General features: G+C 44.3%; 1 protein-coding gene across 1 annotated transcript in view; it reads left to right on the top strand.

The window, feature by feature from the left end:
* The first annotated feature begins 841 nt into the window (after positions 1 to 841).
* Positions 842 to 21,829, top strand: part of LOC137561046 (hepatic lectin-like) — a 50,418-nt gene continuing 29,430 nt past the window's right edge. Inside the window, exons 1-3 of the mRNA XM_068272266.1 lie at positions 842 to 911; positions 8,019 to 8,120; positions 14,069 to 14,110. Of these exons, the coding sequence (XP_068128367.1) occupies positions 902 to 911; positions 8,019 to 8,120; positions 14,069 to 14,110 (154 nt within the window). The 5' untranslated portion in view covers positions 842 to 901. The remainder of the gene's footprint in view (positions 912 to 8,018; positions 8,121 to 14,068; positions 14,111 to 21,829) is intronic.

The following is a 21,829-nucleotide window of genomic DNA, read 5'->3' as shown; positions in this document are numbered from 1 at the left end:
GAGGATATCAATAAATTCACTATTCCATATCTTCTCCTTTATCGCCACGTTAAGATGAAATCCCAGTGGCGACAAAGAACAAGGCAGGGCCTCTTTATAATGAATTTCTGCCAGCCCAGGTTTCACAGCTGGCACCTGAAGCGGAGGCCCCATAGGTGCAGATACAGCCGGAGCTACAAGCGGGGGAACCCACACTGGGGCAGGGGGGCCTGGCTCATTAACAACTACACATTGCCCCCCATCCTGATCCCCCTTCTGAGATGCCTTAACAGAATCAGCTAAAGAGTTGAACATAACAAACAAATCATTCAAACGAGAATTGATAGAAGATATAGAAGAAGCATCATGTAACTCACCGGGCAGAACTGGACTTCTGTTCTCCCTTCTAGCTGGCTGTGCAGCCTCCTGGCTGGGACCTGCAGTGGCTTCCTCCATGGCTGCAGCAGCAGCAGCTGCTGCCTGTGTAACAATAGGGGCTGCCCGAGGCATGGTCCGCTGGCCTCTGCTTCCCTTTGTCAGTCCCTTTTTTCTTCCTGAGCTTGGAGGGGGCGGTGAGAACACTCTCCTTGTCTTCCGTGGGCGTTTTCCTAGCCCAGCATGACGGAGAGCTCCTCCTGCATCCCCCTCCTCTACTCCGGGTCCGTCCTCTCCTCTCTCATGTGCCCAGTCACGCCTGCTCACCCCCTCCTCCTCCTCTCTGCTCGAGCTCCTCCCTCTGACAGAGCCATGAGGAGAGGCTGGGGGAACAGCATATGCTGGCACCGTCTCTGATTCCTCCAGCGGGGCCGACGGGCCGGCCACCGCGGCTGTTTCACCAGCAACCGGCTCCAGTAGGTCGCGCAACCATTCCTGGCCGTCCTCCGCCTCAGCCCTGCGCCGCACCGCCGCCATTATAATCTCCATGTGGAAAGGTAGGAGCTTCTTTCTTCAGCCGGCTATCTGCGTCATGCAGCCGGCACTTTTATCCCTCCTGCTTGGCCCCGATAGGCTGTCCAGCGGGGGCCCGCGAACCTGTGGCCAATCAGCGGCGCCCCTCTCCCTTCTTCTCCCAGTCACCTGGGTACGCACCTGCAAAAATTAGACAGAGAGCCAGTACGGGAGGAAGATTAACCCTCCAGGGGCTGGCTTCTACCATGCAGGCACAGGCTATCCCTGTGCCTGTTCAGACTTTGTTTCCCTATGGATTGGAAAGTGCAGCATTGCAATTTGCTTTCTCACACAATGGCAGTCCCAGTAAACAATAAGCAATATTAGAACACACATACAGTATGTCAGAATGACTGCTGCTAAACACATATGTATAGCTGTGCGCACTCAAAGTATAAAAGCACATAGTGATATAAACCATTATATCAAATCACAGTAATCAGGAATTCTGTATACAATATGCATCAAGGGTCTGACACTGACAGAAACATCCAAGTACAGTCTAGGGAGTCATATGCAGGATGACCACAATATTTTTACATAGGAAAAAAAGTAAAAATCAGGACTTATAAAAACAAAAGGCATGTAGATTAGAAGGGTTACGGCAGTTTGAAGCCTGTGTCCTCACGCTGCCCTCACAGCTGTCAGCCATTGAGATTCCTGGAGATTTATGGAGCTGAAGCTACAAGATCATCAGCTGTTTGTGTCCCGACTCCCGGCTCCCTTCCACCCGCTCGTCTGCTGACATGTTATATGACACAGAACACATCTGCAGTACAAGGTTCCCCTGGCTTGCTGCGCTGCCCGAGGCTGTATGCCGAGCTCCATATCCTCAGCGTGCCTTCTCTCATCACAGCAGTGCAAGAGCAGTACCCGATGACCGCGCCATATATTTCAAATACAGGAAGTGAGCAGCAGCAATGTCGCTTCCTGTATATTGCGCTGTCATTGGGCATCAGCTACTCACTTACCGCTGTGATGAGAGAAGGCACCGCTGAAGATATGGAGCTCGGCATACAGCCTTGGGCAGCGCAGCAAGCCAGGGGAACCTTGTACTGTCTGCAGATGTGTTCTGTGTCGTATAATATGTCAGCAGACGAGCGGACGGAAGGGAGCCGGGACACAAACAGCTGATGATCTTCCAGCACCGCTGTGATGAGAGAGGCGCCCCAGACAGCGCAGCTGCAGAGGAGGTCTACTGCTACATGGTGCCGGCGGGCGGGCAGGCAGGCCAGCTGGAGCGAAGGAGCAGTCACACAAACAGCTGATCTCCCAACTGCTACAGCGCCCTAGTCTTCCTGCCGCCCAAGGCCAAGGCTTTGGTGGCCTGCCCACAAATCCGGCCATGCTTAAGTGTCCCTTTAAGCAGCATACATTCACTTCCTCTATGTTGGTAGAACAGCTACTTCGTGTACCAGAGATGAGTTAATATAAAAGATTTATACATACCTGGGGCTTCCTTCAGCCCCATCCACACAGATTGCTCCCACACCGCTGTCCTCAGCCTTCTCGAGGCCAGTCTGCGCAAGAGAAGAGCGCTCTCTACGTATCTGTCCTATTTCATGTAGGTTTTTTTGTCAAACATCCTAAGTACACCTAATGAGAGCAAAATGTCTAAAAACTGCTTGGCAGTAAATGTTCGGGTTTAGGACAAATCGGCTGGTAGGGAAAGGGTCAAAACAGAAGGTATTTTTGCGATTATTCAGATTGGAGTGAGCATATGATGTTTTAAAGGATACCTGAAGTGACATGTGACATGATGAGATAGACATGGGTATGCACAGTGCCTAGCACACAAATAACTGTGCTATGTTCCTTTTTTTCTTTCCCCGCCAGAGGCCTGGTGCGCACCAAAACCCGCTAGCAGATCCGCAAAATGCTAGCAGATTTTGAAACGCTTTTTCTTATTTTTCTGTAGCGTTTCACCTAGCATTTTGCGGTTTTGTGAAGCGTTTTTGGTGTAGGAGATTTCAGATATTGTTACAGTAAAGCTGTTACTGAACAGCTTCTGTAACAAAACCGCCTGCAAAACCGCTCTGAACTGCCGTTTTTCAGAGGGGTTTGCGGTTTTCCTATACTTTACATTGGAGGCAGAAACGCCGCCGCAATCCAAAAAATGCCTCACCCCGGGAGTATGCGTTTCAGCAAAACGCCTCCCGCTCTGGTGTGACCCACCCCATTGAGATACATTGGCCAAGCGTATCAGCAGCCGCAAGCGGCTGCAAAAACGCTGAGAAGCCCGCTCGGTGTGCACCAGGCCTCTAAGAGTAAAATATCAGGTATGTAAGTGGCTGACTCAGTCCTGACTCAGACAGGAAGTGACTACAGTGTGACCCTCACTGCTAAGAAATTCCCCTTTTTTACCTCTTTCTTGCTCTCAGAAGCCATTTTCTGCTAGGAAAGTGTTTTATGGTTGGAATTTCTTATCAGTGAGGGTCACACTGTAGTCACTTCCTGTCTGAGTCAGGACTGAGTCAGCCACTTACATACCTGATATTTAACTCTTTCAGGCAGAGAAAGAAAAAAAGGAACACAGCATAGTTATCTGTGTGCTAGGCACTGTACATACACATGTCTATCTCATTATGTCACATTTCAGTTGTGGTATCCTTTAAAGAATGTAGACAGGAAGTGACTACAGTGTGACCCTCACTGATAAGACATTCCAACTATAAAACACTTTCCTAGCATAAAATGGCTTCTGAGAGCAGGAAAGAGATAACAAGGGTCAATAGTTCATAGATTTTAGCTCTGGCATACTTCAATGAATGTGTCATTGAGCAAAAACAATAAAACAGTTAAAACTTAAAAAGTAGATTTAAACATAACATAAAACAGTGGAATATGTTAAAAAGTCATTTTAGGAGAAGGAAGACAGATACAATCGTTTATTTCATTAGTTTATTTTCACTTCGGGTGTCCTTCTAAGTTGCTAAAATAGATCTAACTATGATGCGATCTCTTCCTGAAGCGGGGACATTACTAGCTTTTTTCACTCCAGGCAAGAAGTCCGAAGTCCTGTCCCCCCCTCTCCCCCCCCCCCCCCCTACACACACTAGAGAATCGGGATGGTGAGAAATGTCAATTTCCGATTCCGCAGAATTTCCGATTTCCGCCTTTGGCGATTACCGATTTTACGGATTTCTGATCGGTTTCCGAGTTCGGATTTCAGATTTCCCAGTAGTGTATTTTTGGGTAATTTTTTTGCATTCTCTGATTTGCCGAATACTTCCGAATTGACTCTGCATTCTCTGATTGGTCCAATGTTTCTGAGTTCTGTGATTGGGCTAAAATGACCGAGTTGTGGTAATGCAGTATTTATGCAGAAATCCGATTTCCAAGTTCGGTTCTCCGATTTCTGGGTAGTGTCTTTTTGTCATTTTTTTGCATTCTCTGATTGGCCAAATACTTCCGAGTTGTTTCTCCATTCTCTGATAGGTCCATTGCCTCCGGGTTCTGTGATTGGGCTAAAATTACCGAATTGCAGTAATGCAGTATTTATGCAGAAATTCGATTTCCGAGTTCCATTTTCCGATTTCCGAGTTCCGATCGGAAATTCGGATTTCCGATCGGAACTTGGCAATTTCAATCCTGCGAAATCCGAATGAGCATACCTACTAGAGAATATAAAGCATGTGCCGTATAGGGTGGATGCATAATACAGGGAGTCCACGAGATACAAACAACCCGCCAATCCTGTCGCATTTTGTTGCACACACCCTTCCTGCACTACCCCAGCTTAGTGTGTAAATGCAGAATGTAGTGCGGCAGAAGCTGTGCTCTAACCTCTTTGCTGGAGACCAGGGCTGTGCTTCCACCTGTCCGCTCACCACTGGCCCTGGTGCCCAGCATCTCCTACTGTATGTAGCTTAATTAAACATGTGACATGAGGAGAGCCAGCACTAGAGGGAGCAGAAAACAGACAGGATGGTCGCACAGTCACACCACTGGACTCCAGAGGGGAGGTTAGAGCACAGCTTCTGCTGCACTATACTCTGCCTTTACACACTGGGGGAGCTCAGAAGGAGGACAGGAACAGATAGTGGGACAAGGGGACAGAAGGAGGCACAGTGGGACAGAGGGAGGCACAAAAGGATGCACACAGAGCCAGATCATCCACAAGGTAACTTAGGCAGGTGCCTAGGGCCTGGAGAAAGTCTAGGGTCCTGGTTTATACTAACCCCAACAAATCTTGACAGAAAAGGTAAGTGGCCATCAAGTATGTGTCCAAAGTCATTGCTTGCCTAAGGCACCATTTCATTTTACTCCTGTACACAGGGGGGCAGAGCTGGCTCAGGGGGACTGAAGGTGGCACAAAGAGACAGAAGAAGGCACAAAGGGAGACAGTAGGAGGCACAAAGGGAGACAGTAGGAGGCACAGGGGGACAGAGGGATACACAGGCGGGCAGAGGTGACACAGGGGGACTGAAGGTAGCACAACGGGACAGAAGGAGGTACACACACCCCCAGTGTGTGTTGCTTAATTCAGGGGAGGGCCTTAGTTCAGGGGGTGGGGCTTAATAAGGGGCATGGCACCCCCAGGACCAATGGTCAGGCCGTAGGCTGTAATGGCTATGCCTAAAAACTGCAGGTGCTGCCCTGAAGCGTACACTTCTCTCCTTTACTCCCTAACTATCTCATTAGCTCCAATCGCACAAAATACAATCGCGAATTTTTGCGCACAATGAAATGTTTTTGCGTGCGAAATCGTTATCGTTTTTGCGTGAAAATTCGCGCTTGCGCGTGAAAATGATAACGATTTCGCGTGAAAATTCGCGTTTGCGCGCGGAACCGTTTAATTGCATGTGAAAATTCGCGTGAAAACGACCGTGCTAACACTAACAGTTAGCACTCTTTTGTGAGGCAAGCCCCAGATGGAGTAAATAACCCCTCCCTCCGCCCCCCCTTCCTTTATATTTTCCTGTGGTGGGATCTCTTCTCATTGGCTGCTTGGGCGTGCTGTTCATCCTGGGAGCAAATGATTTACTCAGAGGACGTCCATTCCATGTTTTCTTCCCAAATCTTGGTGCATACCACCCCCTGTTTGTGCCTATGCTTGTTGAGTGAGAAACTAACCACATTATTATTATTATTATGTAGTATTTATATAGCGCCAACCTAGCGGCGTTAATTCAGTGTCAACACTGAATTTACATGTTATCTATCATATTCGAATTGGCTGAACTACAGAAAACGTATGTTGAGGTTTTTACTTGTTTTCAGCAGAAAATGTGTATACAAACACAAACATGGCTGGTGCAAAGAAGATAGAAAGGTACCATATAGGGTCACCTCCTATTCAGTTATAGACATCTACATTATACACAAGAAACAGTTTTTAGCATAGTTTTCTAGTAACATAAGCCATTAATAATTTATGTTTAGGCCAGTTGCTGTTTTCAAGTCAAGCATGGGATTAAATGTTCTGTTTTAAGGATCAAAAGCCCACACACATATGGATAACTACAAGTCATAACCCCCTTTCCAACACGATAATCTCACAGGGTCCCCTCCCTTAGATCCAACCTCCCCCAGCTCACCAAATGTAGCCACTATAGCACCCTCCCTCCGCTCACCACCGCCACACCGTCGCTCCCACGTGCACTACTCTCAGCTATAAGTATAGCTGAGAGCAAAAGCATCTTTAAATTTCCCTTCAGGTCTCCCCATTGTTTCCTTAACAGAACAATGGGGATCAGGTTAAGGAACCAACTAAAGAAACGTTATACTTAGTGTAGCTGAGAGCCTGTCCTATACAGACTCTTTACCACCAGCTCCCGCTGTCCTCTCCACCTGCCCACACCTATAACCCCCACCAATGCTGGCACCCATGGGTGCACTAGGTGCCAGCATGGGTGGGGGTGACAGGTGTGGGAGGCGGGGCGACAGCCGGAGCTGGAGGTAAAGTATCTGCATGGGATGCGCTCTCAGCTATACTTGTAGCTTAGAACTGGCGGTGGGAGCGGCATGTGTGGCAGTGGTGCGTGGAGATCTTCAATCAACTTAAAGAAGTTTGCAAGATTAGATGATATTGGCGTGGGACATTTCCGAGAATATTGGCGTGGGAACTTTTTTTTGAAAGTATTTCTGGTTAATTAAGAATATTAAAGGACTTTTTTCATTTTTTTTAAATTTCATTTAACACTTTGTGTAAATGGGTAAGGGGTACTTTATACCCCTATACTCATTTCTCCTGGGAGGGGGTGGGCATCTGGGGGTCCCCTTCTTAAAGGGAACTCCCAGATGCCACCATGTACCCCCAAGGGCGTAATCAAGCCCCACCTCCTCCTGGGGCACCAGGGGTGGGGAAGAGCCCCTTGTCCATGGACCATGCGGGCTAGTATAGCTCGGGGTGCAAACCTCCACTCGGCTGGGGCTTCGCATTCTGGCTATCCCAGCCTACATGGGGATAAGGGGTTAAAGAGGCTCGGGAGGGGGGAACCCACATCATTTTTTTTATTTCCCACACTCTGAACATTAAAAAAAAGTCAAAAAATAGGTAAAGTTGCCAGGGATCTTTATACATCCATATTGCGGCTGTATAGCGATCCCTGGTCAAAGCATTGTGACTTCTGAGGGGTTTCCCGGGGGGTCCATACGTACTGCGTACGGACCCCCTGCAAACCCCGTCATGAAATTCATTACTCTTTCTTTTGATATATGTAAATTTACACTACCGTTAGGTTTGCTACATAATCTGACATTTACCGCATTTACAAGTATTCTTTTTTCCTATGAATTTTAAAATCGATTTTCTCAAAAACTATAAGGTCTTTTTGAAATTTGTTTTCCTCTTATAGCCACTGTCCCTCTCCACATACCCTGAAAATTTGGTGTTTCTAGCACATAAGGGGGCTCACCTCTACTCTGTAGATGATGACTGGTTCCCCCTAATTCCCATCCCCCTCAAAGTCACAGTCTGCTGTCAGATATAACATAGAAACATCCTCTTTGTAGGGAAGGTAATTTCCAAGATGTTTTGATATATAAAGTATGGCAAATATGGGATCAAGGGAGGAAAGAAAGCATAATATTATTGTGGAAGTGTGAAACAACTCCTAAAACCTCTTTCACGAACCTTTTGCACACAGGAGAAAAGAAAAGACAAGACCGGGTGCAACAGATCTTGGTGGCCCTCCTAATCATAATATTCTTTATTCTGTCCATCTTCATAGGTATCCTGTTTGCTCACCGTGAGTATCAGTCATACAGTTGTAATATTTGCATTCTTATAGGACTGAAAAGATGTTTACCAAAGAGCAGCAGTGTAAACCAGTGCATGGGTGTATCTGGGTGCTGCAAGTTCTCCTCAGGTTCTCAAACAAAATTGCATATGATGACCCCAGTACTTCCTTCCATCAAGTCCAACAGGAGAAAATAAATAACGTAAAAATTAGGTACTTTTCTGTCCTGCAGCCTCACATACCCCAGTTGATCCAGGGGAAGGCAAAAAACAAACAAACAAAAGCCCTTCCAAGGCTTGGGCCAATTAACCTTTAAAGAGACTCTGTAACAAAATGTTGAGCCTTATTTCTTCTATCCTATAAGTTCCTATGCCTGTTCTGTTCTAATGTGGTCTGTCTTACTGCAGCATTTTCTAGTTGCACAGTCTCTGTAATAAATCTTATCTTCTTTCCTCTGTCGGCTCTGTCAGCTGAGGCTGGAATGTGTGGAATGTGCAGCACTGCTTGTCATTGGCAGAAGCTTTACACACCCTCTCCAAGCTCTGCATGAGTCACACAGTAAGCTGTTCTCAGCCTATAGAAGCCAAGTCTTTTGTTTGTAAACACTGCCTAAAACTGTTAATTACAAGCCTGGATTGCAGCAGGGAGTGGCAGAAACAGCACAGAGGGGCCCAGGAGAAGATAATGAAGAGACTGGTATGCTTTTAATTGTAAGAATTTTAGAGTACAGATTCTCTTTAAAGGAAGAAAATCATTCCCAACTTCAGGTGGCAGTCAGATAAAATCCCTGGATAAACTCTGCCTTTTACCTAATACTGTGGATGTCCTTTAATGCAAGCATCCACACCTCTTTCAAATATAACGTTTGTCATGACTACTTCCTGTGGTAAAATATTCCACATTTTAACCACTCTTACTGTAAAGAACCCCTTCCTAAATAGATGGCAAAACTTTTTTTTTCTTTTTCTTCTATATGTAAATCATGACCCCTTGTTTCCAGACTAAAGCAAACTTGGACTTTGGAATGCAAAAAAACTTTGGAATGATTGCACAGTACCCGACAATTTACTCAGCTTCATTTAATGTTCCTCCTCAGTCAGGACAGCAGTGCCACCTCCTCCCTTCTGTGCAAGTCAAATGAAACACTGCTGCTCTCCTGCCTCCCCCATCCTCACTCACTGTCAGACTCCTCACATAGCACAACAAGCTGTGTGAGGAGCCCCAACGATGACCTCTTCACCTCGCTCGCTCCTCTACCTACTCTCACACTGCATACTATACATGTAAACACACAGTACAAACACGCTGCCCCTGTAATCTCTGCACTTGATGCAAGTGTTTCACCTTGCTTCATGAAAGAACCGTCTCTGCCCCTTGTCCTTTGTACAACCTTAGGGACATAAAGCTCATCTGCCAAGCTTTTGTATTGCCCTCTGATGTATTTATACAAGTTAATCAGCTCACCCTCGTGCTGTTTTTACCAAGCTTTGTTCAAGTAAAACCTTCCATCTCCCTGATTCATTTAGTTGCCTGTCATTGTTCTTTTTCTAGTATGTCAATGTTCCTTCGTATAGTGTGATCCTACTCCAAGTCTGATGTTCCCATCGGCACATCCAAGGTGCATGACATTTATCTACATAAAACTGAATCTGCCATCGGTGTGCCCATATAGCCATGCTGTTGAGATCCTGTTAGAAAATGTCACTATCCTACTTGGTGTTTATAATTCTGCATAATTTTATATCAGCATTCTCTATCCACATAGACACATTTTCTACTTGCCCCTGTATCCTCAGCTTATGTACCAGGCTGGCTATTGTGGGGAACAGTGTAAAAAAAAGCCCCTGCAAAGTCTAAGTATACTGCATCTATGGCTACCCAAGGTCTAAATTTGCATTCACCACTTCATAAAAGCATGTTGATGAGCAATAATGAGATTATTCTGGGCTATAAAGTCTTATGTAGCATCTCCTAGAATATCTTCAGTTTGCACAAAACTGCTGTTAAGATTACAGGTCTGTAATTTTCCAGTTCGGATTAGGGATGCTCAACGTCGAAAGCGGTAGTCATGTGATTACAAACACTTCCTCCTTCCGGGTTGAAGGAAGAAGTGTTTGTAGTCACGTGACGCACGTGGACCGCATCGTGGGAGGCACCGAGGGACAGACCTAAGAAGACGGCTGATGGGTAAGATTAACCAAATCCTCCCCCCCCCCCCCAGCCCACCCCGCACAGGTGATTTCATCTGAATTCGAAGTTGAGCATCCCTAGTTCGGATCTTGCTTTAAGATGCAACATACAAATTAAAACGTACAATGTAAACATGTAGGGATGGTCATAAATGGTGATTTTCGATTTTGTCGGAATTCTGCATTCCAAGAAGGAACCATTTTTACTGAATGTTTTTTTTTGTTTTGTTTTTTTGCTATTTTTGGCAATAGTCATTTTGTGCGGAATCAGCTGCATTTTTTAGATATTTGCTATTATGCGTAATCCGAATTTACGATTGGCAACTGCGGTCCACTACTGACTTCTCTGCTTGGCCATGGTACTCGGTATTCAGCAGAATTCCGTATTTCTGCAGTACAGTACTGATTCTCTTATTGGCCTAATAATACATTCAAGTCTTATGATTGGACTAAAAATTATAAGTCTAGGTACATGGTATTCTGCATAATTCCAGTTTCAGCAGTACAATACTGATACTCTAATTGGCCCAATACTTCCGAGTCTTCAGAGTGGATTAAAAATGCCAAGTCTCGGTTATGCGTTATTCTGCAGAACTCCGATTTCTGCTGTGGAAAGCTAGTTTTAGGAACTCAGGAGTCGGAATCCTGCATACATTTGGAAGCTCATCCCTAGAAATCTGTCCTGCTGATCTATTGGTTCCTGTAGTATAGGTGTCAGGCACTTGCAGAAAGCCAGATGAGGGAGAATCAGAACAGCTGTTCTGTATGCTTATTCTGGGTTAGGGATGTAGAAAGGCTACAATGGCTGCTTTTATATGACTAAGTTCTTTATTAAAAAACAACTTACCTTTTTTTTAATCATTGGCCCCGCAGCTCTCAGCTAACATTAACCACTTGATGACCCAGCCTTTACCCCCCCCCCTTAAGGACCAGCGCTGATTTCGCTGATCTGTGCCGGGTGGGCTCTACAGCCCCCAGCACAGATCAAACACCAGTCAGAGCGACCAGATCGCCCCCCTTTTTTCCCCACTAGGGGGATGATGTACTGGGGGGGTCTGATCACTCCTGCCTGCGTGTGGCTGGCGGGGGGGGGCACCTCAAAGCCCCCTTCACCGCAGGATTCCCCCTCTCCCTCTTCTCCCTCCCTGCCCCGGAGATCGGAGGCTGCACAGGGACGGATCTGTCCTGTGCAGCCTCTAACAGGCTCCTGCCTGTCATGTGACAGCGATCCCCGGCCGCTGATTGGCCAGGGATCGCTGATCTAGTACGACGCTGCTACTGTTAGCAGCATTGTACAAATGTAAACAAAGCCCCCCGCCGTGAATTGACAGTAGGCAGGCGCTCGCGCGTCGCTGGTCCTGCAGCTGCCACTTTGCCGACGCGCGTTATGAGTGCGTGGTCGGCAAGTGGTTAAGAAGACTCCCTACTCACCAAGGTGCACTATAATATTTACCTACAGGAGCTTTCAGTTTTGGAGAAAACCCCTCTCCACCTCACTCCAAGTAAACCACACTGCTCCTTCCTGCTCAAGCCAGGCTTCTGGGTGTCCAAGTGCTTCTCTTACTCCCTCAGGCAGCACTTCCCTTCCTAGTCCAGCACTGCAGAGAGGGTAACAGTAAAAAAGGGCGCAGGAGGCTAGTGGACAAATCGTGCGGCGCCGCCATTCACTCCTATAATAATTATCGTTTAATGGGCGCCGAACAGGAAAAAAGGGCGCCCGAGAATAATAGCGTTTTCCAACGGCGCCCGAAGATTTTTCATGTTTTATAACTGCTTGTGGTGATTTACGTTTCTTATTTCAATAAAACATTGTTTTAAATGTTATCCCTTACTGTTTGTAAAACATTATTATTCACAAAACAAAGCGATCAGTACGTAATGTAAATTGTAATATATTTTATCCCTTACTGTTTTTAAAACATTATTCTACACACAATACAGTGAGCACTAAGGAGGGTCTTAGGTTTAGGCACCAACAGGGTGGGCTTAGGTTTAGGCACCAACAGGGGGGTCTTAGGTTTAGGCACCAACAGGGGGGTCTTAGGTTTAGGCACCAACAGGGGGTCTTAGGTTTAGGCACCAACAGGGGGGTCTTAGGTTTAGGCAGCAACAGGGGGGTCTTAGGTTTAGGCACCAACAGGGGGGTCTTAGGTTTAGGCACCAACAGGGGGGTCTTAGGTTTAGGCACCAACAGGGGGGTCTTAGGTTTAGGCACTAACAGGGGGGTCTTAGGTTTAGGCACCAACAGGGGGGGTCTTAGGTTTAGGCACCAACAGGGGGGTCTTAGGTTTAGGCACTAACAGGGGGGTCTAGGGGTTAGGGGTAGGTACAGGGAGGGTTACTTAGGCACCAACAGGGGGGGTCTGAGGTTTAGGCATCAACAGGGGGGTCTAGGGGTTAGGGGTAGGTACAGGGAGGGCTACTTAGTAATTTTTTTTTTAAACGTTATTATACGTTTCACTATTTAAACGGAAGATTAACGTTTTTACAATTGCCGATTTAATGCACATTATTTAATGATTTATAACTTTATAAAACATTAATTTTAAACGAAATACAGTACAATACATTTTTAAACGTTATCCATGCTTATCGTTTAAAACCCCGCGCCCTTTTTTCCCAGCGCCCCTTTTTAACGTACGCTGCAGAGAGGTTGAGTAGCAGATTGTTATTGCCCATCCACCACAAGTACCAGTGCCAATTTCCACAAATTCTTGGTACATGTCTAGGAATAATGTACTCTACAATGCTGCACCACCAGCATCCTTCCTAATTCCATAGCCCCACACTGTCCACTGGAGCCAGCATTAGAGAAGGACAGTGCGTGGTGGTAACATCCATGTCAAGAAAAACACTACTACAAATATATGAGCTGTCGTTCCATGCATGCTATTATGCATGGAACTAAACACACACTGTTGTGTCTCAAATGGGCTGAAACACTACCAATATATTCAAGAAAAAAGAAGCCCAGTAAACAAGACTACTGTAACATAAAGTCACAACTCATACCATCTCAATATGTTGCAAAAACAGGGTATCTTTATTCAAGACTATTCAAAACACTACACATAATTAAAAACAATGATTAAAACCACCTTCTTAATCCAAATGTAATTGGAAATCTCTGTAGCAGCAGAGCAAAGTAAAGTGTCACAGTGTCTATAAAGTGAATAATGTGCATGAAGGATTGCACAGCCCTCTATTGATAATGCAAAGTGAAATGAATAAAGATACCCTGCTTTTGCAACATACTGAGATGGTAACATCCATGTCCTCTGCCAATGAAACTAGGGAGAGAGAATGAAGGAAACAAAAGGCACTATGGGAAGTGGGCCTCTATAAAAACAAACCCTGCGCATATTTTCTTCTATGAATAGTCCTATAAAATGCTTGAAAAATGATTGTGCAGTGCAGTTTCTATGCTTACAAGTTTGAACTCAGCCTTACTTAAGGATTTGTTTCCACTACACATGTTCGTTTTGTTTTGCATTTTCCTGCATGTCCTGTAAAATGCATTAGATCTGACAGCCCATGTTAATCAATGGGTTTGTTTACACATTTTCTCCAGACACTGTGCACCTTTTTTTAATTGATTAAATTGTTCTTTTGAAAACGTGCATGTCTGAGCATGCGGAAAAATTCACATGGTATGAGTGACATGGAGGCCTATATTATTCATCTAGGCTGCAAACTTTTTAACGGATGATCTGTGCACAGCCTTGGTTCATATATTTTATATTGTTTTCTTCTTCTGTTTTCTCCTAGAAATCAGTATTAGTGAGAAAATATCTCATCTTCAATGTAATGGTAAGTCATCAAAAAGCCGGTGTTGCACACTTATATTGCACATGTAAATGCACTGTCCTACAGGCCTTGTGAGACTGCCTGTGGACTCTTGAAAATGAACTAATTTTCACTTGCAATTGCCCAGAAACACAAGAGGTAAGTATGTCATCTGTAAAAATGCATCCCGTCATGTGGTAATGCAGAGGATAGAAATGCATGTTAACATTAAAGTTTCATATGTCCATGCATATTACAGAGCATGTGAAGTGTATCAAAGCTGACTGGAGACTCTATGCAGGGGCGTCGCTAGCCCAAAAGGTTCGAAGCACGTGCCCCGAACGTTTTGTGGAGTGCCACGAATGTCCCCCAGCAAAATCGCCGCACTTACTCACCTCCTCCGAGTCAGCCGCTTGGTCTCCGGAGCCTGCAGACATCCTCTCCTCCAGGCTTCTACCTCTAGCGTCTGAGAAAGCATTAGACACTGGGAGGAGGAGTCCAGAGGAGAGGATGGTTGCAGGTTTGAGAGCGGGCCAGATGATTTTGCAGAGGGGATCAATGGACCGAGGAGGTGAGAAGAACTAATTAGCTCCAGCAGGCACAGCAGGAGTCGGGCTGTCAGCTCAGCCCAGCAGACAGTCTCCCCCTCAGTCTCCTCCTCCAGCAACTTGTTCTTGTGCTGCTCACTGACAGCATGGCGCTGTTTGTGTTTGAAAGATGGCTGCAGCCTAATCTGTGATTGTATTTGACCTGCTTATTAAACTGTAAGAATGGGTCATTTAAAACTGTTTCCTAAGTTGTTTAGATTCTAACTACAAAGACATTGAGCTTGCTGTCGTGTGTAGTGTGTGTGTGTGTACAGTGTGTGTGTGTGTACAGTGTGTGTGTGTGTGTGTGTGTGTGTGTGTGTGTGTGTATACAGTGTGTGTGTGTGTTTGTGTATGTATGTGTGTGTGTGTGTGTGTGTACTGTGTGTGTGTGTGTACTGTGTGTGTGTGTGTGTACTGTGTGTGTGTGTATACTGTGTGTATGTGTGTGTGTGTGTGTGTGTGTGTGTGTGTGTGTGTGTGTGTGTACTGTGTGTGTGTACTGTGTGTGTGTGTGTGTGTGTACTGTGTGTGTGTGTGTGTACTGTGTGTGTGTGTGTGTGTGTGTGTGTGTGTGTGTGTGTGTGTGTGTGTGTGTGTGTGTGTGTGTGTGTGTGTGTGTGAGTGTGTGTGTGTGTGTGTGTGTGTGTGTGTGTGTGTGTGTGTGTGTGTGTGTGTGAGTGTGTGTGTGTGTGTGTGTGTGTGTGTGTGTGTGTGTGTGTGTGTTCTGTCAGTCTGGATGCTCACAGTATATGCCGACATCTTCTGCAGTGCCTTAAAGAGTACCGTATATATTGTCTTGTCACTTAACTGTCCCTCAGAGGGGCTCACAATCTAGTCCCTACCATAATTGGGTAGAAAATGTATAGTAGTCTGGGGTCAATTTAGTGGAAGCCAATTAACTTATCTGTATGTTTTTGGGAAGTGGGAGGAAACCAGAGTGCCCAGAGGAAGCCCACGCAGACAAAGGCAGAACATACAAACTCCTTGCAGATCCCTGGCTGGGTTTCTAATAGGGAATCCAGTGCTGCAAGTCAAGAGTGCTAACCACTACGCCACCGTGCTGTATACAAGCTATGGATACTATATGTTACTCAATACTGCTATAACTCTATGCTTTTATATAAGATAAGGGACACTGCCTATTTATGTGATAAACTGCATACTTATTTTGGGTTTTTTGTGTATTACTGGAGCCCCTCTCCAGTAATACAGGGAGCCCCCTGCTTCAGTCGACATTTTGCTGGGGCGGCCTACTTAGACCGCTGTTAAGTTCATGTAAATTTGGCTCCACCTGTGACCACACCCACATTCCGGTCTGTAGCCACACCCATTTCCCCCTTTTTTTTGCCATTTGGTGCCCCTGATCTTTTGGGATCCTAGCAACGCCCCTGACTCTGTGTATATATCAAAGCTGACTGGGGTCTCTATGTATATATAGGGCGCCTACTACAATGTTTGCTTCAGGCAGCAAAAACCATACAACCTACCCTGGGCCTGGCGAATTGGTGCCTAGCTATGGCTGCCCTTACTGACGTGTGCTGGGGGGGTTGCTTTTCAGCAACACATCAATGTTATAGATGAAGGAAGACACAAAGGCATCCGGTAGGGAGGGAGCGCATCTTTGGCTGCTACGGGCGTGTACATTGCAGCTAATGCATCCCCTCCATGTTTTCTCATCAATGAGCCATCCACAAGAAGAGATGTTGCGAACCTCCGATTTTGGAAAAGATGCCAGGGATTTTTATACAGCCATACTGCGGCTTTATAGCGATTCCTGGCCAAAGCGTTGTAGCTCTGGAGGGGTTTCCAGGGGGTCCGTACGTACTGCGTATGGACCCCCTGGAAACCCCATCAGGAAATTTATTGCTCTTTCTTTTGATATATGTAAATTTACACTACTGTTAGGTTTGCTACATTATCTGTCATTTACCACATTTAAATGTATACTTTTTTCCTTTGAAACCTTAAAATCGATTTTCTCAAAAACTATAAGGTCTTTATGAATTTTTTTCCTCTTGTAGTCACTTTCCCCCTCCACATACCCTGAAAATTTGGTGTTTCTAGCACGTAAGGGGGCTTTGCTATAAAGCGTTAAGTCGGCGGCCGTTCACCTGCCATTAAAGTCTATGGGAAAAATGCAAACGTGGACTTTTTTTAAAAAAAATCTGCGTTCCGCTGCGGACACGAACAGCTGATTCTGATATCCGCACGAACTACCCACCGGGCGAACCGTTCGGGCCATTTCTACCCACAAGATTAACGGGAGCTGGTGGTGAATGAGGGGCACAATTGGAGGACAATTTGAGGGCCACTCACATTGGACACCATGAAATAAGTGCAATTACTTTGCCACCTTAAAAATACTTCAGGTACACTTTAAAATAAATATTCACACAACATGCTAATAATTGTGGTCTACATGCACATTGTATGCAGACTAATAGGCCCAGTTCCAAGCTATTATTTATATCTCATTGGCCATATGTCATGCCTCACTCTACACCAGCCTACTTCAGTGGAAATCTGCTTAGCAAAACAGGCAGTGTTGTACTTGTAAGTATAACAAAGATGAGCATTGTTTTCAGTTATTTTCGTGATAAGAGCTTAAAGCAAGCCGACAGTCAAAAATTATACTTTACATAAATTAATAATACAGTTACATAATTAATACATATAGTTCAAAGGTCCCTCTTTCTTGCTATGAATAAAATATAGCTTCTAAATTTCTAAGGGGCACATCCTGTACCTCCAGTATCCAGGAGGTAGTGGTGGTAACTACCCAACACATGTGTCAGTAGATGGGGAGGGCATAAAGTGGCACTGAACTCTGCTTTAAAAGATACACAACATCATAATAACCTTCAAACAAAAAACATGTATTTGTTACCGCTGATAAAAATCCTAAAATAAATTTGCACAGTTTCTACTTCCTGATTCATGGAAGCGGACATATTGTTTACAGCCTGGACTTTCAAATGGACTTATCTGCTTATCTGCCATAGGGAGTCATGTGACACAGGGGAGCATCAAATTACAACTTGTGATTCGACACAAATGAGGGGGAATTAAACAGGCTAAACTCTCTAAACACATACAGGGGGCATTTCTCTATGTTTTTCTTCTGTCCTGTGCAAGAGTTCAGGTCCACTTTAAGGTGAAATCTAGAAGCCTCCTTTAATTACGAGGGAACTTCCATATGTCTGTCCTAAATTCCCAGGTAAGTAGGTAAAGAGAATCATTTTTTACCTTAAAGAGAACCCAAGGCGGTTCCTTGGGGGGCAGATGGGACACAGAGGCATGTTCTCTGCCTCATGACCTGCCTCTGTGTCCCCCTCCTGTGGCTCTCTGCCCCCCACTGCCGCGCTATAGCCCCCCCACAATAGCGACAGTATTTGTCACTATCTCGGAGGGCAATAGGAGGAGAGGGATTCCCTGCTCAAAACGCACACTAGGGGTGTTCCTGCAGGCTTTCCAGAGCTGCCACTGGTGCAGCTCTCCCTGGCTGCGCCCCCTGCTGCTCCCTCGCCTCCCTGCACACTGCTGTGAGAGAGATATCTCTCTCCTTCTGGCCTTGTGACCCGTGGGGCAGTGCGGTCCACAGGAGTGGCGGAGAGCAGCGGTTTTGGCAGCTACCTGATCTGCCTAGCCCTGCGGATCAGGTAGCATAATTTTTTTAAATTTATGAGCCCACCTAGGGCTCTCTTTAACTGCTTAAGGACCGTAGGCTTACCCCTCTAGTGACCAGGCTATTTTTTACAAATTAGGCCACTGCAACTCTAAGGACTCGCTGCAGGGCCGTACAACTGAGCACACAAGTGAACCCCCCTTTTCTGGCCACCAACAGAGCTTTCTGTTGGTGGGCTCTGATTTCTACCGGTATGTTAGTTTATTTTTTTTTATTTATGCATATTTATTTTTTAATAATTTTTCCTATTTTTCCCCCATCCTGCCCCTCTTCCCCTGCCAGCCAATGACAGCGATTGGCTGGGAAACTTCCGTAATTCAAGCCGGGATGCGCACGCATTGGCACGTGCGATCTCCTGCAAAACCCTGCCACAGGACTTCACGCCAATTGCCATTGAGCGGTCCTGGGGCTGCTGCCGTGTCCATGCCAATTGGTGTATTAAGTAAGACATAATATTTGTTATTTACAAATTCCTTATTTAACTTATCAGTGGGAATTTATGTAGTTTGAATATTTACACATAATGACATTTGATTATTGTGTCTGTTTGACGTAGTTAATTAAAAATGGACATCACCACCCATCTTGACCTGCTGATTAATTTGGTTGCCCCAGACGTTAGGACTTAGCTAGATGTTCTATGTGTCTATCTTTCATGACCTACTTCTGATAATATGTCTCTCTGCTAATTTGTTTGGAATGTGTCTGTTCTGTACCAAGGCATCTTTGCTCATTGAAGTATACAGGGCTTTAACCAATATACTCATTTAAATATAAAGCTCATTAAATAATTATTCTTAAAACAATTAATCATAGAAGATATAATTGCATATTATAAAATCAATAATTTAAACACATTTTCTATGTATGTATGAACAGATACATTATTTAATAATTTCCACCAGTAGGTGTCACTATTAAATAATAGGAAAAACTCTTGTTTTGATTATTATTTACATTCCAGAATGCCTGTAAAACATCCATAACCGAAACATCTTGCGTCTCATAATATATGATTGTTTATGGTTCTTCCAGCTGAATCAAGGACATGCTGTATGATAGGGTCCTTTCTAAGATGTGTTCTAAGTGCTTGCTTAAAGGATACCCTAACTGAAATGTGACATGATGAGATAGACATGGGCATGTAGTGCCTAGCACACAAATAACTATGCTGTGTTCCTTTTTTTCTTTCTCTGCCTGAAAGAGTTAAATATCAGGTATGTAAGTGGCTGACTCAGTCCTGACTCAGACAGGAAGCGACTACAGTGTGACCCTCACTGATGAGAAATTCCCCTTTTTTACCTCTCTCTCGCTCTCAGAAGCCATTTTCTGCTAGGAAAGTGTTTTATAGTTGGAATTTCTTATCGGTGAGGGTCACACTGTAGTCACTTCCTGTCTGAGTCAGGACTGAGTCAGCCACTTGCATACCTTATATTTAACTCTTTCAGGCAGAGAAAGAAAAAAAGGAACACAGCACAGTTATTTGTGTGCTAGGCACTGTACATACACATGTCTATCTCATTATGCCACATTTCAGTTCGGGTATCCTTTAAAGATTCAAACATTTAAATGTACTTCCAAGTTGTAAATTATACTAGTAGACCCAAGCCCGTTTAAAAATGGTCTCTAGGTCTGTTTTTTGACATTGCGTGCACCGCCACTCGTGCGCATTCGCACCCGCCCGCCCAGCTTACTGGCCCCGTCTTCAAGTCCCAACGGCTGTCTGGGTCCGTGCTGCGCACATGCACAGTAGCAGAAAGCACAGACCCAGCGACACAGAGACAGTGTACGCAGGGACACTTGTCTCTTATTAGGTAGGATTATATGTAATTATAGGATTTAACAATAATAATTTCTTTCTTTATAAAGAACTATTGATTATAAATAATCTGTGATATAACATAGCATTTGGCATTTTCACTAATATATATTAAACTCTTTTCAGTCTTCACACATTGCTTTCGTCTTTAACCTTGGCATTTCAGTGAGAGGACTGAATGTGTAATGTCTAAGCGTTCTAGCTTCTGTAATGAAAACAATTTTATGAACGTTTCATTGTCTGAAATGATAACCTTCCCTATGCTGGAAAGTCTCAGAGCAATATTTTAAACAAGTACGATAACTTCACATTTTTACACTGAAATTTTGCATAACACAATCAAACTTGCAATAAATTTGCAATAAAATAAGGTTCACAGTGATCTGTTGCATAACTCACGCGTTATAATGAGTGTGAACTACAATGGAGACTGACCATAGACTTTAATACAAAGCATGCATTCAGCAACTTAGAAAAACACAATCTGTGAACAGGTCCATAGAATTGTATGGGCAGTGAGTTGACCTGCAGAATTTTTCTGCAACGTAACTGACCACAGTGAACAGGGCCTTAAATTTCAAAATGTATACACAGAAATTAATCAGTTCATGTGCCCCTCTCAGTTCTATGGAGCACAATGCATTCAATGTTGTTCGCTTATACAAGGTTAATTAGTTGAAGTTGGGGTAATATGCAGAGCGCTCAACAATATCTGATACCTACTTTAAACTCAGTTTACATATATGCATGCAATCCCTAGAATGTCCTCATAGGATCAATATATAAAAAAATAATAAAAGCCAAAACAGATGAAGTATTAAAAAAAAAAAAGTTTCTGAAAAAAGTCTTTCAGACTTCTTGACACTATGTTCAGTTTTCATAGTATTAGATTATGCTCACCAGATAAGATGGCTGAGCCCCTGATGAGTCATTGGACGAAACTAGTAGGGCGGTGCCAGGCAGAGTGAGGAGACGCCAGGACGGGCTCAGTAGGATTTTATATGCGCATGAGAAGTTTTTAAATTGTAAGTGCACTACTTTTAACAGTTTTGAATAAAACGGATTTACACTATGTCAAGCCTGTTTTGAGTCATAGGCCAAGTGTGATATGAAGCAAGTGAATGCCATACTCACCAAAAAGCGCTGTTTGCTGACCTGCTTCTGGTTAAAGAGACACTGAAGCGAAAAGAAAAACTATGATATTATGATTTATATGTGTAGTACAGCTAAGAAATAAAACATTAAGATCAGATACATCAGTCTAATTGTTTCCAGTACAGGAAGAGTTAAGAAACTCCAGTTGTTATCTCTATGCAAAAAAGCCATTAAGCTCTACGACTTTCAAAGTCGTGGAGAGGGCTGTTTTCTGACTTTTATTATCTCAACTGTAAGTGAACTATTTACTTTTTCTCTGCCAGAGGAGAGGTCATTAGTTCACAGACTGCTCTGAAATAATCATTTTGAATGCTGAGTGTTGTGTAATCTGCACATATTATAAAATGATGCAATGGTAGAAAAAAACACTATATACCTGAAAATAAAAATATGAGAATTTTTTTTGCTGCTAATCTTCTAGTAATTATTCATAGTACACAACCAATTCATTATATCATATATTATTTTTCGCTTCAGTGTCTCTTTAACAAGAC

Source organism: Hyperolius riggenbachi, chromosome 3 (genome assembly GCF_040937935.1).
Source record: "Hyperolius riggenbachi isolate aHypRig1 chromosome 3, aHypRig1.pri, whole genome shotgun sequence".
NCBI lineage: Eukaryota > Metazoa > Chordata > Amphibia > Anura > Hyperoliidae > Hyperolius > Hyperolius riggenbachi.
The sequence above is the reverse complement of the archived record's forward strand: the minus strand, read 5'-3'. Positions and strand labels throughout refer to the sequence as shown.